Source organism: Dysidea avara, chromosome 13 (genome assembly GCF_963678975.1).
Source record: "Dysidea avara chromosome 13, odDysAvar1.4, whole genome shotgun sequence".
NCBI lineage: Eukaryota > Metazoa > Porifera > Demospongiae > Dictyoceratida > Dysideidae > Dysidea > Dysidea avara.
Window position 1 is genome coordinate 14132928 of NC_089284.1, and position 20368 is coordinate 14153295.

General features: G+C 36.5%; 1 protein-coding gene across 1 annotated transcript; it reads left to right on the forward strand.

Annotated features, from left to right (window-relative positions):
• Positions 1 to 3325: 3325 nt before the first annotated feature.
• On the forward strand, positions 3326 to 19948 carry LOC136243314 (cytochrome P450 20A1-like). Its single transcript, XM_066034839.1, has 9 exons — positions 3326 to 3450; positions 5705 to 5772; positions 6599 to 6771; positions 7371 to 7516; positions 10913 to 11083; positions 11338 to 11535; positions 15521 to 15705; positions 18214 to 18390; positions 19557 to 19948. The coding sequence occupies exons 1-9, from the start codon at positions 3355 to 3357 to the stop codon at positions 19804 to 19806; spliced, it is 1464 nt and encodes a 487-aa protein (XP_065890911.1). The 5' UTR covers positions 3326 to 3354; the 3' UTR covers positions 19807 to 19948.
• Positions 19949 to 20368: the final 420 nt, after the last annotated feature.

The following is a 20368-nucleotide window of genomic DNA, read 5'->3' on the forward strand; positions in this document are numbered from 1 at the left end:
TGGACAGGAAAGTGCAGACCCTCATGGTCTCTACTATACAGTACTAGTGAAGTTTCAGTAGAATTACTATTGAGCACTTTAATGGCTTCCACAATACATTTCTATTGATTTTACTCTTCAGGTTCTTTAAGCGTATATATTAGGATTGTTAATTATAATGACACCATATCTAATATGAATTAAGCAAATAATGTTGTACCAAGTTTGGTGCTTTTATCAAAAAGTGAATGATTTTTTGCTTAGCTCTCTACTATGCAGGAAAGCACTTGTACATTTTTCTACATTCAACCAAGTTTTAGTGCTGTTGGCTACACTATTAAGAACAAAATATCCTAGGAGCAATGGGGTTGTGCTCAAAGTTTGTGGATTATTATATACAAATTAGCAGAAACCATCAACATTGCATGATTATTAAGACTCAAGACACAAACATTCTTGGCTCCCCAGTACCTAGTACTAGCATGGGTAGCAGTGAAATTTGGGATAAATGGCATGAGTGTTGCATTGAAATTTCCATTTTCAATGCAACAAGAGTGCCCAAATTTCACTGCATACTTTGGTTGCCAAGCAACAGTTGTTAGGGTCTGGTTGCTATGGCTCAAATGGAGAATCAAAATAACCTATAGCAACCATTGCCACGGGGACCGTTTCTAAGATAAACAATTTGGGCCATAGCAACCGTTGCTAAACACATTCTCTAGCCAATGAAATTGGAATTACAACGTCTCACTGCTACCAGTGAAATTTGAGATAAATTTCACTGCTGCTATTGGGACTTTTGTATATATGGGCAGTGAAAAGAGTATGATATTAACTAATATTATTATACATAACTTTGCATGCATAGCCAACAGTCTCAACGCATGTATATATAAGAATCAAATGTAGATTTTCTTACAGTGGCACTAAATATGTGTCCCTAATTTGAGTGAAAAGTAATGCATTTATAATGTAAGTTCCTGTACCTCTACCATTGAAAGGACAAATTTAGTTCATAATGTGTGTAAGAAGCCATAGACTACTAGCTAGTTGTGTTAAGTAGTTGTGGCTAAACGTCTCAATCTCTCATATTTCTTTTATACTATGTAAAGTCACGGTTGATGTGGCCAGTAAAACATTTTCATTTTACAGGGGCGATTTCTGATCAAAATTATTTTAGCATATACATAATGCATGGTAAGTAAATTACTTGGTAAGTATATTTAGCTACCTGCATGTTCTGTATAGGTATGTAGTCCAGGGGCGTAGGGATGGGGGGGGGGGGGTTCCGGGAGGTTCAGGAACCCCCCCTGTAAAATTTAGACTTCTGCAAGTAGGATCCTAACACACCATTTAGTGTGGCAGGACAAAATGAGTGAGCAATATAGTGTAATGGCACAGCACAACAATTGATAAAACTTACATTCATCTCTCAGGGAAGGATTTACAGAGGTAACATGAGCCCTCTTCAAAACTTGTTAAAAAGATCGATATACTCTAATAGAGCAGTCAGGTATATACTCTAATAGAGCAGTCAGGTATACTCTAATAGAACATGCATGCAAATATCCATGTCCATATGAAGTTTTTCAGACATTCCAACATTAAATGCAAAACTTAGCATGACCTTATACTGCTATAGTTTTGGTATGCAGTGTTTAAAGATATAGAGCTCCAGTAATTTATCACTTGTGTTATGCAAAATGAATTCATGCTATGCATATTTCAAATTGTATAGTTATATTGTTTGATCGTCATTTGTATCAGTGGATTCATGGCTCCTATACCACAGTGAGATATAACCATCACCTACAGATTACTAGCTATATGTGTCTCTATGTGTTATGCGCTGTCTGCTTCCACTAGGTGACTTTATCTAGTGCTACAGTACCTTCATCCCAGGGCCACTTAATGCATCATAATTAATGTACTTTTTGCATAAAATATAGCGATTTGCTGAGTTTTGATTTATTAAAATATTGAAAGTCTCTCAGCGGTTGGGGGCTGCGCCCCCAGACCCCTGCTTCTAGTAACTCAATGCTGGTGCTGGAACCCCCCTTCAAAAAATCCTGGCTACACCCCTGTGTACATTGTGTTAAGTTACAAAATAATGAGTATAATTATGATCTTGATGAGTAGCCATATTTTTAAAAATCACCTGAGCCTTCATGCACAGCTCCCTGGGGTAAATCATTTCAATCTTCAGCAGTTGAAAAAGTTTTGAATTTGTGACTTGTATCAGTAACAGCTGGTAAAGATCATGTCTCCTTTTTTGTAAATTAATATACAGTAGCTATCATGGTGATTAATGATGAGATGGGTCTACTCTTCTACTTCATATCAAACTGAATGTAAAAGGTGTTGATGGTGTCCCCTTTAGAGAATCCCATCTAAAAATGAAAAGCTTTAATTGAATTATATATTCATGAGAAGCCAGAAAGTAAGGATGAACATGTTACCATAACATAGCTTGCCTGAGGGTATATTATGACACATGATGTAGCTACAATTTAATAGTCTATTATAATAATCACAGAGTGATACAACACTTTGAAGCTACTGGATACACTACAAGGAAGATGATAGAACAACACTGTTAGCTACCATAGATAAGGGCCTGATCATAGATCTTCTAGACGACTGGACCAGATTTGCAAAAAGGGTCTTCACACACATCCAATAATATATGATAAATATAGCTACTATTGTGGAACTTGTTTAGTAATCAGGACACTTGAAAATGAGGACACCTGTATAATCTGGACACTTGGCAATGGTTCCAAATAATTCCTTAGCATGCAAACTGGCCTGGAAAATCAGGACACCTTGGACAGTTTTGGTCAGTCCTCATAGATTATAGGGAACGTATAATTTGTGGTGTCATTAATACACAGGTTTCACTGTATAACTTTTTAAGGAAACCATATTCTATATAAACAATTAAAAACGCATGTTCTCCATCCTTTCATCCATATTGCTAAACTGCTGACTAAAGTTAATAGCTCATTTCGGTGTTGAAGTTGATAGACCCGGCCCCTTTAAGTTTGAGAGGATAATTGTTATTATTGTTATTAGTGCTTTACAGTGACCAGCACTGAAGGTCTGACAGCAACATGTGCTGCAGCCTTAGAATTACCTAACCTATAGCTAATTTCAAGGACTTTTAGACTTAGTGACTTATAGCTGAAAAGGTGTAACACAAAAAAAAGAAGAAAAGGGGCCAAAGTATATAAATTGCTCAAACAGTGGGCAGAGAGGCAAACTCTGCCCAATCTTGTGATGAAGGAATTCTTGCTTTGGGTTGTCAATCAATTTGCGGTAACGTGATCCAGCAGCGTGACGTCATCCCTTGACGTTGGTTCCTGTCTATCTATCATGTCGGAATTCCTCTTAACGCTCGTTTTCTCTGCAGTGGTGGGCCTCGCTGTCTTCGTTGTGGTGTACTGCATTGTCAAGTCATCTCGCACTGTGGTGAGTTTTGCTGTACTACTGCTAGTGTACCGACAGTACCTCGGATTTAGCCTTGCCGGAGTCAGTGCCAGCCGGACAGTTTGTGTGGGGGCAGAAACACATACACAGTAGCACAAGCTAAACCGTCTGGCACGCTGGAACATGTGGAGCCACGTGTGATCATGATTTACCGCCCGCCGGCCAGGCCTTGGCAACAGTTTTAATCAGTTGCATGATGTATAAGTCATGTTGCTACAGCTACAGCCTTGCTAATAAAATCTTGTGTGTGAGGGAGGGACATGTAGAGTGCAGCTACACTGCATAAACACTTGGAAAAATATCTGCAAATTGATCCCCATCTTCAGAGTATATTATACCAACTGATTGCTCACTGTAGAGTAGAGGCAGACATTCACAGTGTTGCTGATAGACAAGTTAATTTTTGCCATGCAAGCACGCATGCAAGCTTATTTGCAGTTTATCTTCATCACCCAAGGTTGGATGAAAATTTTTTATGCATATGATCTGAAACACATAGCTATGCAAAACGTAATTTCAGGAGTACAGACTGACCTTATTGCTTCCGTTTGAACTCTTACATATTGAGTGAGCCACATGACTGTAATAATTAAGGTGTAGCTACTGTAATCATATACAATACGCAGGTGTTCAAACGGAAAGTATAATGCCACACTAGCAGTTGAGTTGTTTTAGAATACATTCCTTGTAAAACAAATTAACACATTGTGAGCGAAATTTAATATAGTCTATATATAATGTTTATCCTAGCTGCCATTCACTCCATCAGTAACTGAGTGGGACAAGAAAAATCCTGTTTTTTTTAAGGGACTGAAAGACCATGTGCTTGTGGTCAGATATAGCACTGCATACACTTGTGCTATATAGGGTGGCTACAATATTGATAAGCTGTTGTTTGACCTATGTCAGAAGTATACCAATTTTGCTCTCAGAAAGGAGTATCTCTATGAGCTTTATCCGAAATTACGTCACAGACATAAAAATGGCCGCTGTAGTGTGGGGACATTCATAAAAATTGTATGGGCGACTATGGGAAGAAAATTTTTGAACAGCAATATCTCAGCCAAGAAAGAAGATATCGAACTCTAACTAGCAGGTATGGCTATAAGACATTACAATAAGTGCGTAAAAGCGATTTTCGGTTGATTTTCAAAGCAACGCTAGATTCATATTCTTTCAGCTAATTTATAACCATACCTGCTGGTTAGAGCTCAATTTCTTCTGTCTTAGCTGAGATATCATCATTCAAAAATTTTCTTCCTATAGTCGCCCATACAAATTTTACGAATGTCCCCACACTACAGCGGCCATTTTATGTCTGTGACGTAATTTCGAATAAGAAATATACACATGTAATATTACACCATGCACTCATGTGATTTATAGTGAAGTCAGTGTTCACCATAGTTTGATTATATTGAATTGCATACCAAGCCAACAAATCAAATTCATTTGCCATCTGGGTGTTGCAGTAATAAATCAAATTGCCTTGTATAGTTAATCTGATAGCAAATGGTATGCACTTGTACTGCTGCTACATGTGTTTCTGATGTCTGACAATTTTTAGGTAGCCCTTTCAGTTCAGCTTTTAGGGCTTCTTCACTCATAGACTTTGCTGTTTATACAATCTTCTCAAGCTGTGATTTCTTCATGCAAATTCATAGTGTGGGACCAACAGAAGTCTGGGGCCAATATGTGTGTGCACTTCCAAGCTCTATTTACAAGCCTACAGAAAATGAGGGAGTCGTAATCATTGCAGGGGCGGCGGAACCAGGTAGGCAATGTAGGAATGCATATCCAATTTTTAATGGTAGCTACCAAGCCATGTTCCTAGTCCGTAGAAAGCAGTCTGGTTGCTCCTGTTTTCCAGGATTGCTTTTGGATATTCACTCAATATACTCTAATAGAACAGTCAGTGATACTCTAATAGAGCAGTCAGTAACTATTTATTCTATTTTTAGCAGTTATAATAAATAAAAAGTTGTAGATGTGAAATTGTCTCCAGATTCAATCTCAGAGTGCAATATTTCGAAGGGCTAGCCTAAGCATGCTGCAAATGCTGATTGTGCTTGCACAACTGGTGGTAGTGATAGAAGTGTGATCTCACAGTTGCCTACGATGCTTCCTCCGCCCCTGCATTGGTGAATTGTCCCATACTATCCTAGTACTACCCTGTAACTGGATGCTTGAATTTTAGTTAATTATATAATACCTTATACTATATCACCATATGTAGGCCAGTAAGAACAGCAACAAAGCCAATAAAACAATTCCAGGATGGGATCAAAAGCCAGCTAATCCAGGGTATGTAACTGATGTCTATTGTGTGATTGTTACTGATGAGTGTCTGGACATTTACTGGACTGGAATACTGGGATGGTCTACGGGACTGACATATTTCTGGGTTTTCTTCATTGGATTTATTGAGTCTTGCTGCCTTCAGGAAACCACCAGGAAGTTAAAAACTGTCTTTTAAAGATTTCACCACTGCTCTGCAATACTTATACACTCCTTATTGTATATAGTGTTGGTACATATTACCAACAGACCTTTGGTGTGTTTACACCATAAAGCAATAAAAAAAAATAAAAAAAGTATGTGGTAATGCTGCAGGAGCGTCATGATAGCAATGGTCTCTAGGATGGACTGTGTAGCTTGTGTATCTCAAATTGTGCAGCATCCCCAAATACCATATGTCATTCAGGGTATCATTGACAAGTTGATCATTGGTTGAACAATCTACCTTGTTTAAAAGTTAAACTTTTAATCTACAAAACTATCACACAACTAAAGAGTTTCTCTGCCTGCCATACTAGCATGTGCTAGATGGCCTACTAAATCTGAGACTGAATTTTGTAGACTTGCCACTCTATAATATACCACTAGTTAACCACTATCATGACCTGAAGCACCATACACCAGTATATAAGTGTTGTAGAGTAGTGAAATGCTTAGAAGACAGTTTTTGCATATTCCACTGTTCCTATCCAGCATTTAGTAATGAGCTAAAGGTTCCCTGAATGCCAAGACCAACCATATAGTGTGTAAAAACTAAAAATATGTCATTCCAGTAGTCCAGTCCACTGAATAGTAACAATAGCAAGATTTGTGTATTTATTCATGTATATAGGATGGGTGATCTAGTTGAAGTACACAAACATGGTAGTCTACATGAATATCTACTTCACTTACACAAGAATGGTCACCAACCTATTGCTGCATTTTGGTGGGGTCAGCAAAGAGTTGTGAGTATCTGTAGTCCTGAACTGATCAAGGATACTGTTAAGTTGATTAATAAACCAAGTATGTGAGCTAACACTTATAGTGAAATATATTACGTGTTCTTATTGCAATATTTTCATTCATTCCTTTATCCTTGAATTTGTAAACTCCTTGATGATATGTTTTTAGCAATAATTGAAATTCAATGGATCCTCAGTCATCCAAACACCACCGTTTTTAGAGGTGACAAAGTGAATCTGTTGAAGCCATACACTGTAAATTGATGGTATATGACTCCTGCGGTCACTTAGTATGATGAACATATCTCATCGTCATACTCAAAAGTACGATCATCATGCAGGAGTCATACCATTAACTTACAGTGTATACGGAGCTCTGTACTGCAATGCACTAGTGATGAAACACTCTAATTGAACAGTCTTTTTTTTTTCGATGTGAGATGTTCAGATGACTAAGGTTCAGATAACCAAGGCATGAACTCTCTATATATTGAAACATCAGGAGATATAGTTACGTATCTGTTGTGAGGTATACTGTGTAGCATGAAATATGTATAATTACTGTACAGCAAATCATATACTATCTATAGGATCTCTCTGTGCTGCCATTACAGTGATAGTGCATTACTATTCTCTCTTTGTGTGTTCACTAAATTATAGAAGAACTGATGACATTGTTTGAGCCAGTGACAGGACCAGAAACTATTGGCTATGCCAATGGAGAAGAATGGGAAGAGAGAAGGAAGTGGGTATATGACCCGTTGAAAGGAATGCCTCTTCTAAGCTACATGCCTACCTTTGTTGAGGTATACTGACTATGTACTATTGTAGTAGCTCACTATACTGGCTATACCAAAACAGCCAAGCTGTGAAAAAGGGTGTGACCTTCAAAGAAACCATTGTTTAAAAGCTGTGAAATCAATGGTGGTGAATTAATGTACTCTTAGCTGACTACTGTAAATGATGAAAATTTGGTGTATGCATGGTATTTGCTTGGGGTATGCCAAATTTCTCGTAATATGGTTTTACAGGGTATACAAAATTTCACCTACAATATAGAGGCATGCTTCATGGTGTAGTGGTATGACAGAGGAGACACAACACACGTTAAGTGCTATCAAAAATAATCATGTTTTAATTTAATTGACTTTTTAACTAATGCTTAATTTGATTCTTACTGGATAGTAAAGTAGAATACCTTTATAACACAATTTCTTTCACTCAGCAAGCTCTTCATCATGTGATAACATCTCCAATTGCCACGTATACTAATATCGAACTTCTATGGTTCAGTGTAGTTCACTGCACCATTACATTATGCATAAGGCACTTAAATATCCTCCTAAAGTAGCTTTTTAACTGCTCTATACAAATCCTATCAACTCACATGAGTTTGTTGTACATCCTCTGGGGGTACACTATTTAACCACAAGTATATACGTTGGTGCATAGAGTACACAAACTTTTTCCTATATGTACATAGGAGAGTACACATCTGATTAGAGTAAACTTATACATTACTTTTGCATTCTTTACTGAATCGCAAACTCTGAACTTCATTGTTATTGGTGCAGATAAAGGAGTATGAAGGTACATTCACATATCAACATTCATAAATTATTCACAATTTTAAGAATGATAATTTACATTAAAAGTCAACATTCTGTCATGACTACAGGGCAAAGGGCTTGTGGAAATAGCTTGAAAAAAATTAGTGTGTACATAGAGCACAAATCTTTTCTTCAAAATCGGAGTTCCATGTACAGAATTATAAGGTAAAGACCAAAACAAGTGTAGGATTGTAGGGCTGAGATACATTCTAATAGAACAGTCACTGAGGGATTCAAATAGTGCACAAAAGCTGTCAATAAAAGCTCCAAGTTTTGAATCTGGTACCTAACACCCAAACCCTTATAATTACTGAGCCACCACAGTCAGTTGCTCACCTCACTTAATATATACTCTATGTCATATTCTAGTTTAAATAGTAGTAAAACTTAATAATTTCATAAGCTCTAACACATTCCAAGGCTACGGTGTTGGTAACAATGATATCCTAGGGTGTGGTTTAACTAGCAACTTACCGTATAGTAAAAAAAACTTTGGTGAATTTGGTGAATAGGGATTCAATCGCTAAAGTTTTTTTCTGCCAATTTTTGTAGTAGCAATCACACGAGCAGATATAATGAGACCATGTGTCATCGGTTGAAATCGGTCCTGCAATATTTTACACTACTAGCTACCAAAAGATAAGAAAGAAGGCGCAGTTCACCACATGAGGAATTTGTGCATGATAATCTGCCTGGCACTGAGCATGAGATCACTGCACCTGGTCTCGTGCACCTGACCCATATTGGTCGGGCGCAAGACTACACTGCGCTGGAGTGCAAGGTTCACTGTAAAACTAAACATTGCTCTCAACATTCATAACACCGGAAAATGGCACACTTGCACATGGTACTTTCTACCAATTTTTCAATAGATGGTTTTTGCCAGACTTTTTTACCGCCAAAGTTTTTTTTATTATACGGTATGCAGATTTATCCCACACTTCATTAAAGACACAATTGTTTGGTTTCAAAATTTTGATCATGGTTTGATGTACTCAGACACGTTAATCCAAAAATACAAAGATTCATTGTCCTGGTACTGATTGTTAGGTACTTCTCAATTATTGCAATTATCTAAGCATATAAGCCTAATAAATAATCTTTTCATAAGTGTTAATTGACTCTGGTGGGGCAGCTTGATTTGTAGTCACCACATACATCAATGTTTGGAGTTCAGTTTCTGTGCAAATGCTTCATATGGAGCCTGAGTTTCATAATGTGGAAGACTGTTTTGCTTGGTAACCATAGTGTTGTTATTAGCCTTGTACCACAAGTATTGCACAGTTGACAAACCCTCTAGCTGACTCTAGTATTTCTTCTCTCTTGTATAGCTGCTCCTTATGTTGGAGCTTCATGTTCATCCGCATGTGCGAAAAACAAACATGACAACAAGAAACAAGTATGTATTTAATAAAATTAATAACATGTTCTTAACAACCAGACTCTATTATATATCGTTATCATTTTGTTTGGGAAAGTATAATTGCTGTGGTGTTCCAGAGCCAATTGCAGTAAAGTGCAAGAAACTCAGTTTATTGAAGAAGAGCCTAAGCCGTTATCTCCATCTGCTTATTTTAATACCGCTGTGAGTAGCGAAGTAATACAGCACTCCTTAAAGGAGTGTGTTCCAGCAGGTATAACTAAAAGTGTAAATTAGACGGTTCATGGCTTATTCAGAAACAAGTATATGCCACAAGAAGCCTTTGAAGTATTTGTCTTTGATATTTAAGATTCTTACCTACTAGGATTCAACTTCCATCCCAGTTTAACTCTCAGTTTTTTTCTTTGATGTAGGGATGCTTCAGTGGGATAGAAATCCTCAAACGTGTGGATGCATTTTATTGAAAATATTTAAATAAACTATGACTGTATAATTTCTCTCTTTAATAGCCATAGGGATGAGCCTATTTTGCTTCTTTTCCCACCTATTTTTCTTTCCAGAAATTCTTTTATTTCTTACCTATTTTGCTCAATAATTTGCTCGATATTTTTCTATTTTGCTGAGCATCAGTAAAAATTAATTACAGTATCTCAAGCTTACAAGCATGTGTGACTGCTCTATTAGATTATTGCGTACATAGTGACTGTTCTATTAGAGTATCTCGATCTTTAGTCACGATTTCCTGTAAGTGTATGTTGTCCTAATGCTATGCATGACTGTTAATCTATTAGAGTATCTCGATCTTTTTCATGCAAAATGTGCCAGATTTCCATTCCTTGGTGCCCATTTTTCCAATTTTCCACTTATTTTTCTAGCATTTTGCTCTTTGCTTTTACCAAAGGCGCATCCCTATATAGCCATCATTATATCTGCATATAAGAAGAAAGCATGCCCTTTTGGCTGGTTTTGCAGCTAATATAATGCAGGAAATCCATGCCAATACAACCAAGCTATGAAAATGGAGTACAGCCTTCAAAAAACTTTAAACTCAGCCTTTTGAGGGCACACCTTTTCTCACAGTTTGTCTGTTTTGACATGCATAACGATGCTTCAAAGGTATTTGTTATTTTAGTTAGGATTATAATGACACATATAAACTCAGTACATCAGGTTATGTTTAGCTGCTGTTTTAACACATCTCACTGTAACAGATTGCCAATGAAACTGTGAGTACCTGGTCACAACGTCTTGGTGATGATAATATTGTGGATCTAGAAGAAGAATTTTTAACTATGACTCTTAAAGGTATCACTAGGACATGTTATGGAAGTATGTTCAGTGATGAAGAAGAGGTCCGCAAAATGTCCAGTGTTTATCATAAGGTATGTAAATGTGATACAACAACAAACCAATGATATTGTAACAGTGTATATAATAGAAGGTGCAAGGTACATGTCAAGTAGTACTGTAGTATATAGTTATAGATGTCTAAAATTATTTTGCAAACATTTGTACTTGTATAGTTGAATTGAATTGGTGTTGTTTGTATGTGTGTGCGTGCATGTGTGTGTTGGTGTTGTACTGTATAGATATGCTTGTGTACAGAAAATTTTGTGGACTTTGTAAATATATGCAGATGTGGAATGAAATGGAACAGATTTTACGTATTGGTCCACCTACACCAGGAAGTGACAGGGAGAAAATGTTTAAAGGTTACTCACAACAACTAAGAGATGTTATCCAGGAGGTAGTTAGAAAAAGACAAAGTGGAGAAGAACAAGAAAGTGTTCCATTTATGGATTCTTTACTCCAGTCTGGTGTTCCAGATGAACAGGTTAGTTGATAAACCCATTGTATGGGTAACTTACATTGTTAAATATAAACTATATGTACATGCTGCAAAATTATTTAGAGTGCTAATAAGCAATGCAATAGTTGACAAACCCATTGCTTATAGCAAGATATCAAGAACATACACTGTCTACCGTATAGTGTAAATATTCATATAGTGCAAATATTTGACAAGGGAAAATTTTGATGAATTGGATGGTTGAGAATTTTGACAAGTGAAATGCTTCAATATCATATAAGAGAATACACTAAATGCAAAAATTTGAGAGGGAAATTTTTGACAAAACTGTACTACAAATCATCATTAAACTTTTGCACTATATGATATTTTCTTGCTGTACCCATGTTTGTTGCATTGTACCAGCAGTCAATTGTGCTGCTCTGTAAGACTGTTCGGAGTGCAAGGTAATTTTTCCACACAGTTTTCTTACAATTTAGCTGAATCATGTGTCTTCATGGTTGTTGGGAGGTAGTCAGATAGGTTTTAGAATATCGGTTTTCATTTAACAAAATAAACTTTGGCGAATTCGAGCTCAATGTTTAGCTATGAATATGTTAATCTGAGATGCTATGAGTAATTGGCAGATAAACGTTGGCGAATTTGTGGTAAATCACCAAATTCGCCAAAGTTTTCCCTTGCCAAAGTTTCCCTCTATATGGTATTACTCATGTAAAATCATAGAGCATGTTCTCACCACTTTACTGTCTGTCCAAGACACTCTGCCTGCCCATGCTGTGTCTTTAGATTTATATACATGTATTGGACAATTGTTAAGAATACATCTCTTAAACATGCTGATAATAGCATCGAGTACATGGCATAATACAGGTTTTGTAAAGGATGCTGGGGAACATACACTTAAGATACTCTATTGTAACAGTCACAAACCACAGCTTATACATACATAGCTCTTTACTAGGGAATATAAAAATTGAGATACTCTAAAATCAGTTACTACTATTATAAACTATACTCTTGGAAATCGGCAATGCTGGGCAAACTTTTGTGTAATATATCAAGAGGAAAATGATGTGGTTGCTGGAAAGAAAATAGGTGAGAAAACAAGCAAAATCGACTTATGCCTAACAATTGCATATGCATCATGACAGAAACCATTGCAGTAAGTTTAAGGCATATTTAGTGTTACAGTAGTCTGATGGTGAGTGCTGACCCTTAAGTTGCAAGTAGTTGATTTTGTAAAATCTTGTTAAATTTTAAGTTGCCACTGAGTGTCCCATGTTCCCCTTTCCAGATAACTAGCAGCAATGCTATTGCATTAACCATTGGCATTGTATATACAGGGTTTCTTTTAGTAGATCAACTAAGAAATTACTCACAGATAGCTATTTATTCACTAGATTGCTGTTTCATTACATAATACAATTAGTTACCTTTTAACAAGGACTAGATACATACCTCCAAATAAAGGCCAGCAGCACAGTAGATGAAAGTGTACAAAGTTGTAGGGAACAGCACTGTAAATCACTGGATATTGAACTACGACATAAAAGATCTTAACTATATACACGTATACTGAACTTAATATGTAGGAATGTTGGTATAGCTATAGGCAGTCTAATAGTATAGTATGTAACTTAAACAATCAATCCCTGCCTTAACCATGCTGGTATAACTTTTCATATCAGGTGATATTAGCAGAAACTGAGGTCGTGTCATTGACAATTAAACTGATATACAGGCATGTATTAGCAGTATGCTCTCACAGGTGAGATACAAACTGAACATTGGGTTGAGGGCACCTATCACACAATAAGAAAAGGTGTAGTAGTACAATATGTGGGTAGATTGACTGCAGTCTACCATTGGCAAATCAGGGTAGTGTTGCACCGATATCCCAATTAGCCGATTATTCCAATAACCAATATTAAGCAACAAAATTAGCCGATATCGATATACACTAATAACACTAACACACATCCTCATCATTATTAAATGACTCATCGGTGACATAACCATTGATATATAGCTGATTCTAGGCTAAAATGTAAAGATATACCACAAGTAAAAGTTACTCATGGTAAACAAGTTTTAAGTACATTTTATTACTGCTATACAGTTGAGACAAGTGGTTGGTACTACACAGAAACCTAAAACTTCAGTTTACTGTTGGGCATGGCCTAAAACCTGACAGTTTATTATGGGCATGGCTTGTAGTCATCACTAAACCATCAACACATAACTTAATTAAAATTCCAAATAACTTATGTCTAACCTCCCCCACATCATTATACTACACAGCGCAGTGGAGGTTAATATTGGCTTTGATTTCATCAAAACCGATTAATCGGCTAGTAGCCAATATCGACCAATACCGATTATTGAACCGATTATCAGTGCAACACTTAATCAGGGTAAGAGTTTACTTGCACAAATGTAAGTGTTAAATACAATATCATCACGCAAGCCAGAAACGTACGTGGTACTGTATTAATCCTTTGGTTTGAACATTGTGGTTCCCTTCTACGATGATTTTGAAGACGAATTCGCCTATAATACCCTGGTCTTCTTGTCTTGTACATCTTCTGTTCAATGTGCATCTGAGCGCAGAGGTGCTTTTCGAACAGTTCTTGATTCGTACTGCTGTGTAACCGGTTACACATAGCAGACAACAAAGCGTAATGAATGCTTCACTTTTCAAATATAACTGGGGCACATGGCACCATTTCTTTTGGTATGCATGGATTGCAGAGGTGCTTTTCGAACAGTTCTTGATTCGTACTGCTGTGTAACGGGTTGAACATAGCTGACAACGAAGCATAATGGATACTTCAATTTTCAGACGATAATTGATATAGCTGGGGCATGCATGGTATACGTGGGTTCACCAGTCATAATAATTATTTACAAAAAAAGTTAACTAACAAGTACACAGAAAAATTTAGAATTTTCAACTAGCATAGCACATCGATAAAAAGTACTGAAATAAGTTGGAGTAGTGCACAATATTAAATCACAGTAAAACAATAAGAAGTGTTATATCCCTACTGTGCTCAAGATATCATAATGGAAATGCACAGTAGGGATATAACACTTCTTATTGTTTTACTGTGATTTAATATCATGCACTACTCAAGCTTGTTTCAGTACTTTTTATCGATGTGCTATGGTCCCTACTCTAGTTGAAAATTCCAAATTTTTCTGTGTACTTGTATTATAAAATCTTCTGCAGTTTGTCCTTTTCTTTTGGTTGCCCGCTCACATACAACTGCATTCTGTGAATGAAAAGGTGACTACATACCACGATAAAAATATGCACATATATAAAATGTGTGAAGCAAGCAAACACACATATGCACGCATACCCTCAATTGGAACAGTGATCACCCACTAACCCTATGTACCATATAGAAGGAAACTTTGGCACATACATGCATCCAAAATCAGCAGTAAGTGCTGCTATCAAATACCATACATTCATTACTAATTTAATTAACACATCTTTTGGTGCCAATGGATGACCCCCCCCCCCCCCCCCCTAACTTCTCAAGGTTTTACTGTTGTCAAAAAAAGCCTGCAAATTTTGGGACTAAAATGCTATCCTTACATACATGTGTCTAGTAATTGCTGCTACCAAATACCACACATTCTTTACTGACACATCCTTTTGTACCGATGGATGACCCCCTAACATGATGAGGTACTGTTGTGTGAAAAAAGAGTTGTTTGGGATATAAAGTACAGTCATATGATTAGCCACTTATCATTGTTTCCCTTGTGGTTAGACAATTCACTGGTTTCAACTCTTTGGAATGCATTTTTATGTTATCTATTCATACTTGTATGAGGACTTTCATCACAGTGATTGCATTATTAGAATACATTTGATCTCAGCCAATGTGCCATTTAAAAGTAGCATTTGTGGTAACAGTGATTTCCCTTGTTTAAAGCAATTGTTTTTGTACAAAGATCTATTTACGAAACTGTAAAATTTAATACTCACCTACAGATCATTGCTGATGGCATCACATTTCTGGTGGGAGGACTACACACTGTAGCATATCTGCTGTACTGGACAGTTCATTACCTAATGCTTAATAAAGATATCTACCACAAGTTGATAGCAGAAATGAAAGAGCAAGTGGGAGCTGATCGGGAAGATAAACTGAAACAATATGTCTCTGATCAGAACACGTAAGTTCACAGTTCATAGTGATACTCACTTCATCCTGTTTTAGTCACTACTTGGAAGCTTAATTCCTTTTTAAAACTACTGTGCACTGCTGGCTCACTATAATTCATTGCCTTTTGTCCATCATTATACAGGTGTCATCTTCAATAGCAACAAACTGTACTTATGTGAGGTACATATTTGGTATCCCATTTGTTACAGGGTATATTACTGTTATTTGGACTTAGACAAATCCCCTTTGTAAACGGGTGTTCTTTAAGAAGGGCACCACTGTATGGATAAAATAAATCTCCCATGGTGTCCATCCTAATGAAGCTCCACTGTACTGTATGTCAGACATGGATCCAAGTACTTATACTTAAGTACACTTTTGAAAGTACTTACTTATACATAAATTTATGGATGCTAGTTACTGTCTCTTGACCCTGTTTGATGGGTGGTAAGTTGCATGAAACATGTAATCTCATGATGAAAAATGGCAAAGTAAAGTATAGGACTTAAGCTAGGCCAAGATATTTGTGTGACTTATGGTGTCCTACTATGTCATGAAGGAAACGCCATCATCAGTAATTGGAATTATGGTTATAATCAGCACCTGCCATTTTGGGCAACACGATTACTTTCTAAGCACCGGAAATCATTCTGTATTTTAGATGTATGACTTAATGTGTCACTGCAATAACTTTTGACATTTTAGCAGCTATCCTTGCCCTTGGGCAGTAGTACAACTGGGTAGTAGAGGTGTACCGATAAGGATTTTTCAGTTATACCGATATCCAATTAATCTGTACCTAAAAGAGCCGATTATATCGATTATACCGATCCAATTATTCTATATTCTGTCTGTAAAATGTAAATCAAATAGAACTACAGGTGTAGCTACTGCATGATGCATATTATTCTAATGATTTTTAGAGAAAACAGAAGTGATATAACTATAAACCTTGTGCGTTCTAAGGCATGGTCAGGCAACCGGAAAAAGTTGCTACGGCTTCAAGTTTCACGATAGTTTACGAGAAAAGTGAGGGCAAAAGTATCGAGTGTTCTATTGCAAAAACCTTCCCTAAGTGTTAAAATAATTTGCCATGCCGCAAGTATGTTATATACTTTTACCTAGTAACTTACCTTATACCAGCACTACTCTATCTTTCAGTACAATTTCTTCATATTAGCATTAAAAAAGTTTCCTAGGTATAGAATGCATACGTATTTTGCCCTCAAAAAATGGCGGATGCGTTATTTTGATGATGTAATAAAGTGCCACGCCTTAGTGCGCACATGGTCTATAAGGCACAGCAATACCTGGTTACCTATGGTGGTGCTGCCTCTCATACACAACCCAGACAATTAGGCACCACAAATATTTTAATACATGCTCCCTTGTACGGATTACTCCGTGTTTTGAGTAGGTTTCAAGATGGCTACTATACACAGATTATCAGTTCAGCTTTCCTGTGGTGCAGTTCTTTATTCTTAAAGTGTAACAGCTACAGTTTTTCAGAAGATCTGGGTAAGAATATTCTAGCAGTACTTACATGCACAGTCATATGGCTTCTCATAACTTCACGTTTTAGTGAAATAATAGCTATAGAGAGACTTTCTATTTGTTTGTAGTGAACAAAAAAGCTTTTCATTGCTTTGCTGGTACTCATATTTACCATGTAAACTATCAGTAGCGATATTGGTTCTCAGAGCATTTGTACCGATTACCGATATGGTAAAAATTGCCATATCGGCAGCCAATCCAATCACCGATCCGATTATCGGTACATCTCTACTGGGTAGCCCTTCACGTGTACCAAATGTGGAAGACGTTACTAGTCATACAGTGATCTTATAAGTGGTGATGCAAAAAGTGTGTGATTATGGTCCCTTATGCTACTACTGTATCAGGAAAGATTTTAAATAAGATTGCTATATATAGCTTTACATTAAGATGAATAATTTTGAACGAGTATAGCTAATGTTTATACACCATAATGCTTCTGTGAACTAAAACATTATGCAGTGGAACCTCATTTATCTGAACCCCTTGGGACTAGGGGTGGTCCATTAGTCTGAAAAGTCCGTATCTCTGAAACTGTGTATAAATAACCTTTAAATAGCATAAAGAAAAAAAATTTAAATTGTCAGTATTTTCAACTACCCTAATAGAACAGTCACTACGATAAAGCAGTCATTTCTGAGAATCTGGATAAGTGGGTTCCAGATAACTGAGGTTCCACTGTAGATTTATGTATGCAAAGAACACTTATATGCAACAATATTTTGTACAGTGAAAAGTACTTGTTACTTAAGTACTGACAGAATGTACTTTGTGTACTTTACTTAAGTATTCCTTGGTTTCAACTAGAATACTTGTACTTAAGCAGTTTTAAGTGTACTTGGACCCATGTCTGCTGTATTTTCACCTCAATATGATTATCACAAATGCAAGATCTTTACTTTGTTTATATAAGCTGCACTCTTTACATATAATAATACGTACCACTAATTTAATTTCTCCACAGCCTGCTACGTCAAGTGCTAAATGAGGTTCTTCGTTTGACAACGTTGATCACCTATGCAATCCGTTATTCTGATGATGATATGGACATTGATCATTACCACATTCCTGCTGGTACATCAATCATTATTGCTATGGGAGTATCTCACAAAAATGAAACTGTCTGGAAACATGTTGAGCAGTAAGTTTTTGCATTTAAAATGTTTTAAATTAAGTGTTTTCGACTTTTACAAATGATATTCATCAGCTGTGTGCATATTATATGGCTAAGCACATTGTTAGAAAACTTTAAGTGTAACAAAAATTTAGAAAAATTACAAGCTATATATAACTTGTAAATTTCCTAACTTTTCATATGCGGCTCCAGGATTTTTGGTGACTGGTTTCTGATCAGGAGCATAGCTAGATTTTTGTTGAAGACCAAAAAAAAGGTAACTGTGTGCTGAGAATAACTTTCCTCCACTAACTATATATTAATATCACTGATAAAGTTCATATTTATAGTTGCTACAATGCTTCTCTGAATACTGTGACTGCTTTATTAGAGTGATTGATTGCTCTATTAGAGTGTCTCAATCTGAACATCTTGTGCCTTTGCAAATCAATGCAAAAAATATTTTTAACTGCTTGAATACACTTGACCAGCTTCTGTTCCTTCATGACAGCTTGACAGTATTGGTTAAGTGTAATCAAGCCTAAAAATGCTTTTCAGAACAACCCTAGATTCTTCCAACAAATTTCTATGGATCTAGTTTTATTTTGTTTTTTGACTGACTGACTGACTGACTGACTGACTGACTGACTGACTGACTGACTGACTGACTGACTGACTGACTGACTGACTGACTGATGTCTTCAGCCAAGCATAACTCAAATGGTTGAAACTACTTGCTTGATTTCTGTACTTTTGACATCACTTTGGCCCGAGACATGCCTCTTTGCCAACCTCCTTTGTGTCTCATTTCTTTCTCCACTACTGCTTAGGTGTTGATTAATGGGTAGTACATCATAGCCTCAGTACTGACTATCATGAGAATCATCCATAATCCCCATAGTGACGGGCAGATGCCCTTCTCGTATTGTTCTTGGAACACTGTGTTACAGGTGAGGCAAAAACAGACTACTGGTCCCAATACTAGTCACCAGTGGTCTATTTTGGTCAAGGAAGTAGTCGAGATAATGGTCCTAAAACAGAGTAAGGATGGAGTCATTATCAGTACAGGAGTTTTGGTTTAGTATACTAAGGTCTTATAATAAAGAAAAATGAATGTACAGTTGTAATGCAATCCACTTTATAAAATAATTTGACAGTTTTGTTACTGTTGTATAGTACTAATTTATTTCCAGGTTTGACCACACTCAATGCTCTCAATTGCAAGGCAAAGATACTTTAGCATTTGCTCCCTTTGGTCATGGAAGACGGAGATGTCCTGGATATCACTTTGCACACACGGAAGTCAGTGTATTCTTGACCATTCTACTACAACAGTTTACTATCAAACCAGTTGGGGAAGCTAAGGATGTAGAAAAAATTCATGGTTTGGTCACTACTCCCAAAAAGCCACTGAAGTGTCAAGTATTTGTGATAAATGACTGAAAAGTTTGTTACACATAATAACTTTTTATAACAATTACAACATTTTAGAAATATATGAACATTACATATGTGTATATACCTGGTGTAGTTGCTGATTATAAGTAAAAGCACCCAAAGAAGCATTGTAATATATTTTTTTATGACACAGTGTAGGTAGAATTTCTACACAATGAATGGAACAATAACAGTGCAATTTGAAGATTCACCTTGAACCATTATGGCCACTAGTAGCTTTTTGCTGTAGATGATATTTAAAAAGCATCTTACACGTAATTTAGCTTGTATAGTTATATCAAGCATTCGTGCAGAACCAGGCTGAGCTTATCAATGCATTGTGAGGCTTATAATATCCTCCATGTTAAGCTCAAGATGATCTAAAAAAGCACTCAGTTTCCTGGCTTCCGTCATATACTCTAACATAATACAGTTAGACACCCCTGATCTGAGAGTATGATTAACTGTTTTATAGATTTCTTCATCAGCATAAACAACACTAAAATGCACCATCCATTCAAATTCCTGATTTTCTTCTGAAGGAGAAAAGTTCTGGAATATAGCTACA